The sequence below is a fragment of the Asparagus officinalis genome, chromosome 1 (assembly GCF_001876935.1).
Source record: "Asparagus officinalis chromosome 1, Aspof.V1, whole genome shotgun sequence".
Classification (NCBI taxonomy): Eukaryota; Viridiplantae; Streptophyta; class Magnoliopsida; order Asparagales; family Asparagaceae; genus Asparagus; species Asparagus officinalis.
This window is the reverse complement of record NC_033794.1, coordinates 95596562-95606365: the sequence shown is the minus strand read 5'-3', so window position 1 is coordinate 95606365 and position 9804 is coordinate 95596562. Positions and strand designations below refer to the sequence as shown.

The window sequence follows — 9804 nt, the reverse complement described above, 5'->3', positions numbered from 1 at the left end:
TTTGCTATATATGTGTGCATAGTGAGTGGATGATTTTGAATTATTTGTATTTGACTTAGTACACATATTCATAAGCTTCTTATGGTTATCAATGCATTTAGTAAGAGTTGAATCTAAAGATGAAATATGATTTTTAATATAATTCAACTCATTGTTAGGCACATATGCATTGGAAATAGAAGTAGAAAGAGCATGATCATTTCTAAATAAATTAAATTTGTTTCTAATAGTTTCTACCTCTAGCATGACATCAATCTTAGCATGAGATAAGCTAGCAATAGATGATGTCAATTTTTTATTTTCTAAATTTAACATATCATTGTTTTCTTTAAGCTTTATATTCTCTTTTTAAATGATATCAAATTTGCAAGCTAGCGTCTCATGATCAGATTTTAAAATCACATGCTTGCTTTTTAAATCAATAAAATTATTATGCAACTCAGTGTAGGCATGCATTAACCTATCATATGCAGATGCGAGTTCTTTAATAGATAGTTCATCATCGGAATCGGACTCGCTTACCACGCTAGGGTTATCGCCTAGTGGTCGTGTGCAAGATAATGATGTTCCAACCTTACTTGAAGTCAATTCCGCCAAAGCACGTCGAATCGCCTCCAAGTCTCATTGATGTGCTTCTATGAATTTCCACAATGTGTAAGAACTATCAAATGAATCAAGCTTGTTAGAAAAAGATAAATCAAAAGCGTTATGCAAAAATTCTAACAGAGCTTATTCATTGTAAATATTTTATGATCATTTTTACTCCACTTGGATTTCTCCGAAGTGGGTACAATATAAGCACCCTCTATAATTTCCCATAAATTGAAGTGACTAGATCGAACAAAAAGTTTAAATTTAACACAGCATTGAGCATATGATAAATTTTCTAAATGAGGAGCAATATTAATGGCATAACCTAAACTAGGTGCACCGTGCATATCCATAATGTATTATGCAAGCAAAAAGAAGTATCAAAACAAGATTAGCAACAATATGAAAGCTTGTGTCTTTAACTCAAGGCGGTTAAGCCACAAATCAAAGAGCACCAAGCTCTGATACTAATTGAAAGCACCCTAGAGGGGGGAGGGGGTGAATAGGGTATATGCTAATCTAATCAAATATTAATGCCAATTAAAACTTAGTAACTAATTATCCTAGCAAATATGATATTCAAGAAGATTATATGTAAGGATATTAATCTAAGGGCGAAATAAACATGAGCAATGGTGAAATAGAATGAAATAAATAATGAGCACAAATATAACGCCAAGGAAAACTCAAACACATAATATGATCACAGAGTTCGGTCCTTCCAATCTACGTCTCCGCTTTCCACTCTCGGGGAGAATTTCACTATCACAATGGGTTTTTGACGTTCACCCAAAAATATTTACACCTCATAATTCGGTTTTTTACACTCACCGACAAATTTTTACAATTCACACTTATTAACTACACAAATACCAGCTCAAGTGTTGGCCCCTCACGTGTCACCTTCCTCAAGTGTTCAGAATTACCATATCTCTCTAGGGTTTACCATCGACACCACTCCTATTGGAACAAACCACGTCTCTCACCACACACTCCTCTTTGTGTACTTGCGTAATACGAAGTGATCTCACAAATAAAGCTCAATTACAAATAGTTTGTTCTCTAAACAAGGATGAGAACTCAATTAAGCTCACTCTCAAAGTTACAATCCCACAATCCAAATGTATACAATATGTGATAATACTAAAAGCTCAAGGGGTGTGTGTGTGTAAACAATGAGAAATAATCAAAACTAAACTCAATTATAAAATCTAGCTTAATAAAAATAATAATCAAATAAATATATAAATGTAAAGCTAGAATTGAGTTTAGAAAATCTTTTCTAGAAATCGAGACAGAGAGAGAGAGAGAGAGAGAGAGAGAGAGAGAGAGAGAGAGAGAGAGAGAGAGAGAGAGAGAGGAGAGAGAGAGAGAGAGAGAGAGAGAGATGAAGTTGAAGCCCAAACACCAAAGAGATGGTCTCCTCCTCTTGTGAAAACAACTTCACACAAAACACACTTGAAACAAAAACTTAAACCAAACTTTTAAACACCCTTAAATTTGTTTTTAAAACTCTCTTGGATAGATAAAAATAGTTATGGTAAATGGGTATATATAGGATAGAAGAAACCAGCTCAAGAAATCACCAAAAACACCCTAAAACATTAAAATAATCAAACAATGAAAACTAGTCGTTACTGTACAACGGCTAGTTCATAAGTCGACTTATAAGTCAACTTGTCTGATATAAGTCGACTTATAAGTCAACTTGTCTGATATAAGTCGACTTATAAGTCAACTTGTCTGATATAAGTCGACTTGTATGAGCTGCAAGTCGACTTAGCAGATGAAAACAACAAACTGCACAACAGATTATAAGTCGACTTATAAGTCAACTTATCATAAGTCGACTTGTTGGGTATATAAGTCGTCTCAGTAGATAAAAACTATAATTTTCAGAACAGTTCATAAGTCGACTAGCTACAGTACATAAGTCGACTTATAAACATGCACATACACTGTTCATGTATAAAATCTGATATTTGAAGTGCCTTAAAAAATAACAAATAAATTCTAAAAATGTAAAACTTTAAGAAATGATTACGAACATGAAAATGAATATGTTATAAAAAGAATTTTTCAAATTGCACGTCTCAATTGTGAAAACTCATCATTTTGCAAAATAAGCCAAAATATGAAATGTCAACACACACTTATTTTTGACATTTTGGCTTAAACAAAGTTTTGAAAACTCTTGAATGGATTTATAGACTAAGTAAAAGATATAAACTAGTGTTGTTTAGTCCATAAACCAATAACACAATATTTTCCCAAAAATGATGTTTTGCATAATATATGCATTTTTACAAAAACCAAAATGATAAATATGAAACGTATGAGTATGTATATGAATATATCTATTGTTTCATATTTATATAGCTAGACCAAAAACAAAACAATAAATATGAAATATGTAAGTATATAAACAAGTATATTTATTTCATATTTATATAAACTTGAAAACCAAAAATGTGTATGTGTGTATATGATTGTGTGTATATGATTGAGCTTGAAGTATCTACACACAAAGTATAAACCCTAAACTATAAAAACTATACCCAAGCAATCTTGATCTACAATGAAGCTCAACTCTATACCCAAGCAATCTTGATCTACAATGAAGCTCAACTTGGTTGCGGATGAAGCTTGATCTTGAATTAGACTTGAATGTGCAATGGTGATCTACAATGAAGCTCAACTTGGTTGCGGATGAAGCTTGATCTTGAATTAGACTTGAATGTGCAATGGTTTCACTCCACTATTTCCGCCAACCTCCATTTGATATGATCGTTATGGCGCAATCCATCTAACCTTCAATAGATGTTTGTGTAGATTTCCTAACAAAACAAATCACAAACACTCGACAACATTGTTAGAAATTATTTGTAAAATCATCAAAACAATATTAGGGAGTAGGCTCATAATCATGAGGCTAACAGAAACATTAAAAATGACTGAAATACATGGAAATATAGTAATTGTTAAATTTTGAAATGAATCACAATCATGTATTGGACGATGAACTACTATAATCAAAATTAAATAGCAGCTTCTTCAATGCTTTTTTACAGTGAACAAGATCGAAATTCTTTTAAAATAGATTTTCCACCATTTGTCTTCTTACTTTTATTAGAATTGGAATTTCTTTGAGTAGATTAATTAAATATATAAGAAGATGTCATTTCATATCCCTTCTTTATATATAATAATAAATTTGTGGCGCTACTAAAGGCACAAAACAATGACATCTAAGTGCAAAAATTAATATCAATTGTCATATATTATTTTGATATTAAATTAGAATTATTATATAATTAGGTTTCTTTTCTATCCATAATTAATCCTTATCAAATTAAATATACTAGAATTAGAAAGTTCTAATTATAGTCAAACATTTTGTAATCCTAATCAAATCATACTTATCCATAATTCAAAAAAAATTCTAATAATCACATTTTTAATTCTCTTCGCTTATACATAGAAATGGTGATTTGGTTTACAATTACCTTTATATTCAAAAATTTGCTGCATGACTCTCCTTAATTTTAAAGGATAAATTTCACTGCACCTCTAATAAATTTAATTTTTTGACACTAAGCATGCGATCTATTTAGAAGATGACTAAAACAATTTGAGTTTTTGCACTAAATTAGAGGCATTTCCCCATAATTTTACATTGGCAAACATTATTTTCCAAGGACACCATATACCCCTCAAATAATTATTATTTGCAAATTAACCTATAAAATTACATACAACTCAAGTAAAATACAAAACTATAAATAGCTTATAGCTCTCATAAAAAATGAAACAACAAACAGCAAACTAAAAAATCTAAAAATTATAAAACAAGCCTTTTAGATTCTAAAAATTACAAAAAACCCTTAAAATTTAAAACTTACAAGCCACCCCCTAGAATTTTAAAAATTATAGATAATCCCATGAAAACTCTAATAAATACAAATGTATCCCTTAAAAATAAAACATTCAATTAACCCTTTGAAAAATCTAAAATTACAAAAAGACGTCAAAAAGATCTAAAAATTGCAAGAAGACCCTAACAATTTTATAAATATAAAAATTACCCAAAAACTTCAATATTACAAATACCTCCCTACAGAAATTAAAAAGTACAATCAACCTTTTTTAAATCAAAAAATTAAAAACAACCTCGTGAAAGATTTGAAAATTGCATGTAGAACCATAAAAGTAGTAAACAACAACTATTAGGGTTTTCTATGAAAAGTTATTGAGTATTAAGTGACAAAACTTAAAATTTATTAGGTGTTTTATTCCAGAACTTATTGGTACTATTTTGATCATTTGACCCCACAAAGATGAGATTAGTGGTTAGTGAGAGTTTCAAAGATATTGACAGTTTAGTGTCAAATGCCTAAACTTATAAGGATAGATAAACATCATATATCTATTGGAGAAAACTATTTTTACAACATATCTGAGCTGTCAAATTAAGATGAGAACTAAAATCTTAAGTGGACATCATAATTAAATGAAAGAGATCATAAATAAAGAAAATCTGGATCTGTTATTCTGTTAATAGGAGGATAAATTGAACTACATAAAAGGGTAGTAGAGATGGAAAATGAAGTAGCTTAAATTCCCCTTTATATCTAAAAAAAATTGTGATTTACTATTAACATTACATCTAAAAGAACTACCATGTATCCCTTCCTAATTCGAATTTGAAAAATGGAATAAAAACTATCCCCACACACTTATTAAGTGAGGTAGTATTTTTTTGTTCTTTTTTTATAAAATATTTACAAAAAGAAATAGGAATATTATAAAGGAGGACTGGTGGTTAAATAATCTATTTTGAATTTTAAATTTTGATATAAAATTATTCACATTCTTATTTTATATTTTCTTTATAAGAAATAAATTTAGCTCAAGTTTTTTAAAGGAGTAGCATTCTAAAAAAAATTGAGATAATTCAAATTTTTAGAAGCAATAACATTAAAAAATCATATATAAAGAAAAATCAGATATACAAAATAAAAAAAACCAAAATAAGCCGTGTGAGCACGGACACAATGCTTATGTTAAATAATTGTCAATACCTAACCAAAATCCTTATCTATTCCTTTATACATATAGGAGGATCAGAGATTCACTGTTTATGCTACAGTAGCATTTACTATAGTATTATTACTGTAGCTAATAGTTAATTAAAAATATTGCTGTAGCAAACGAGCATACTGTAGCATCTAAAATATACTGTAGTAGAACGGGATACTTTAGCACTTTCAAAAATTCAAATCATGCCATATTAAAAAAACGGGATTACTGTAACAAAAAAAAATACCGTGCTTTGCGCGGACGGCAAACTAGTTCCCAAGAATGCCACAACCTCCTCACGACAATTCTTGGGGTGGCATTTCGGATATTAATTTAAAAAGGGAGGCTTTTTATGTACACTTGTCATCTATATATACCCCTGCCCGTTTCCATCCTGAAGGACCTAAACCAGTCATTTGAATCCTTTCTTAGTTCTAAACATTATCAAATTCTCTTCCCCACTGCATAATGCTGCTCCACTACCTTGCACCGTTCTTGCTACTCTGCGCCGTCGTTCAGGTGGCCGTAGCCTTCACCGATGGTAAGTTTCTTTGAGCAGTACTGATTATTTCAGAAGTGTACTCTTTTTCACTTGCTCCGTGATTCAAAGGAGATGAGTTTTTTGTGCCCCTTCTACATTTCTAGTATACGAAAACTCTGAAGTTATGATCGAGAAAACATTCTATTGTGTTCATGTAAGCTGAGCATGCTGTTTATAGGATGAAATTTAGATGTACATATCAGTATTTGTTTTTTGTTTGAATACGTTATGAATAAGAACCTTATAGATTTTGAGCCCGATTCGCTTACAAAGCACCCTAATTTTCTCTTTTCTCGAGGAGATTTCAAAGTTATGGTCAAAATTGAAATTCATGACTTCAAGTAAGATCCTAAGGATTAATGATACGAAGCACATTTTTCAAAAAAAAAATGATATGAAGCACATGGTCTTAGCTAGTTTGTTCATATTCACGTCCTTATGCATGCAAATTGCATGACCAGTAACCTATACTAGTAGAATAATAAATATTCTAGACGGAATATTCCAGACGAAAAATTTTCCGTCTAGGATACACTATTCTAGACGGAAAAATTCTAGATGGAAAATTTGTACGTCTACAATATAATATTCTAGACGGAAAATTATGAATTGTTCATACTTGTACGGGACGGTGCTCCTAGAAGTTAATTTGTATATCATGTTTCGTCATTTCATGTATCCTAGCTCTTTTGATAAACCAGATGATCTATAACGATGATTCCATTTAAGTACGTAATTAGTACTCCGTATCAATTTTCTTAGACTACTTCAAGTGCGTGTGTCCGAACTAATTTAATGATCATTAAAAAGATAGGAGATTCAGAGTCATGCAAACATGCACAGTGACAGAGTGAGGCTGTAAAGGGAAGAAGAAGTCAGTCCCACTTAATTTTTACCGAAAGGCTAGCTAGCTGGAACCATAAACCCAACTGAACCGAAGAGGACAGATCCCATGTTACTGATCACATGGCCTTTAGTCCTATCCAAAAATCTTCTGGGTTTTCTAAACAATAGCACAAAAAGTATGGGCATTCAATGAATCTCCCCGGCATCATAGCCGCCGCCTCCCCCAAAAAAAAATGCTTTGGAGGATTAATATGAGATGAACCTCCTAAACTTTCAAAATATCATAAATCCCATAAGTCCAGGGGTTATCAGAAAACCCCCTTTTCCCTTTAAGATTTTATAAAAAAAAAAAACCCTCTTAGCGTTAGTCGTTGTTTTCACATGATCGGGCAAAATTAGGTAGGGGGATAGAAAATTCATACAAGCTATTTACCCAATTTCATTGTTTATATTAATTACTCAATTTGATATTTTCGGGTTGCAACGGTATATGAACGGAGAGATGGACTCAAACAATTTATTTATTTGGATCCAACTCGAATCAAAAACTACTAACCATTATTAAGTCACGAGTCCGAATATATTTAGTCATATATCTATTTACGAAAATTTTCCATGTATCTAGCTAACTAAATTCACACATTGAACTAAATAGATGTCTGAGTCCACTAAACAAGAAGTAATTCTGTGACGACGCAGGTCTATTATCAAACGGGAACTTCGAGCTCGGCCCGAAACCCTCCGACCTAAAAGGCACGAGGGTAACCTCCAAGCACGCAATCCCCGCCTGGGAAGCCTCCGGCTTCGTCGAATACATCCCCTCTGGCCACAAGCAGGGCGACATGCTCCTCGTCGTCCCCGAGGGCGCCTTCGCCGTCCGCCTGGGCAACGGGGCCCGCATCAAGCAGAAGGTCGCCGTCCAAAAGGGACGGCACTCTCTCACGTTCAGCGCGGCGCGGACCTGCGCGCAGGACGAGAAGCTGAACGTGTCGGTGACGCCGGAGTCGGGGATACTGCCCATGCAGACCATGTATAGTAGCAACGGGTGGGATTCGTACGCGTGGGCGTTTAGGGCGGCGGTCGGAGAGGCGGAGGTTGCGATCCACAACGTTGGGAGGGAGGATGATCCGGCCTGTGGGCCGCTTATTGATTCGGTGGCGATGAAAGAGCTTACTCCGCCTAGGATTACTAACAGTAAGAATCTCTCACTTACAGGTTAATTTGCTTGATATTCGCTATTAATCTGGTCTATAGTTGTAAATAGAAGCACTTCGATCAAAGATTTCGAATTGTGTGACAAGATAATAAAGGTAAGATCTAATGCTAAATATTAAGCAATTAATGAAACTGTTGTTTTTCAATAGTTGTGAAAGCAGAGAAATCCAAATTCAGATTACCGGACATTCTTTTAAAATGAATTTTAGGGGGGGAGTTATATCCCGGCGTTAAAAAAGCTTAATTTTTTTTTTTCAATCGAATAAGAAACCTCAGCTCGCAAGATGAACATTTTAGGCATAAGACTATAATTGCAAACTCGATCTCATGCATCATGAGTTTAGAGTTCTAACTAAGAATTATCATGCATTATGTTTTCTAATTGCTGTTTCATTCATCTTAAACCAGAGAACCTCCTAAAGAACGGCGACTTTGAAGAAGGCCCCTACATAATCCCGAACACAACATGGGGAGTCCTAATCCCACCCCACATCGAGGACGACCACTCCCCTCTTCCCGGGTGGATGGTCGAGTCCCTCAAAGCCGTCAAATACATCAACTCCCCTCACTTCTCCATCCCCCGCGGCAACCGTGCAGTCGAGCTCGTCGGAGGCATGGAGAGCGCGATCTCCCAAATCGCACGAACAATCCCAGGCAAATCCTACGCCCTCACTTTCTCGGTCGGCGATGCCAGCAATGCGTGCGAGGGGTCGCTGGTGATCCAGGCTTTCGCCGGGAAAGAGAAGATGCACGTTCCGTATGACTCGAAGGGGAAGGGAGGGTCGAAGCGCGCTGTGTTGAGGTTTACTGCGATTTCGACTAGGACCAGGGTGGTGTTCTTGAGCACGTATTATAGTACGAGGAGTGATGATATGAGCTCGCTCTGTGGGCCGGTGCTCGATGATGTTGCGCTTATTAGCGTCAGGCGCTAAAATGTTTTTGGTTTGGTGTGGAGTTTTATGGGAGTTCGTTGTATTCTTTGTTCGTTGAAAGATGTTTAATGTAATTCTACTCTAATTTAGATTGCTAAGGTGTAATAGAGTTTTCGAGTATCACTATTAATCAAGATGGTTAGATTTTTTTTTTTTAGAGTAGAAGGTGGGTAAAGATAAACCCTCTGTTGTTTCATTAATAAGAATTTAAAGAAATAGAAGAAGACAAAAGTGTGTAGAAGCAAAACAAAATACAAGATAAAGAGACTAAATGAAAGGAAGACAAAAAAAAAAAAGAGTGCAAAAAAAGCAGGAGCCACAACACATAATACTCCTGTGATGCATTACAAAATAACAATAACAAAAAAAGGACAGATGAATGAGCTCAGAGTCCCTCCATGATGTTGTCATGCATCACACACCGCTCCTCAGTAGAAGAAGGTGCAACATCACTCCTGTAGGCCAAAGTGCGAAATAGCTGATCTACATGCTCCTTGTCACCTCCTGAAAGAAGAGACGACCAATGTGTACTGTTAGCAATTATTTGTTGATATATGTGAGAGTGAGGTCTTTGATTGTTATTAAATATTCTATTATTAC

General features: G+C 34.3%; 1 protein-coding gene across 1 annotated transcript; it reads left to right on the top strand.

Moving 5' to 3' along the window:
• Window positions 6082-9358, top strand: LOC109828536. The gene is made up of 3 exons (XM_020395511.1): window positions 6082-6211; window positions 7757-8251; window positions 8681-9358. Exons 1-3 carry the CDS (start codon window positions 6139-6141, stop codon window positions 9202-9204), a joined length of 1092 nt encoding a protein of 363 aa, XP_020251100.1. The 5' UTR covers window positions 6082-6138; the 3' UTR covers window positions 9205-9358.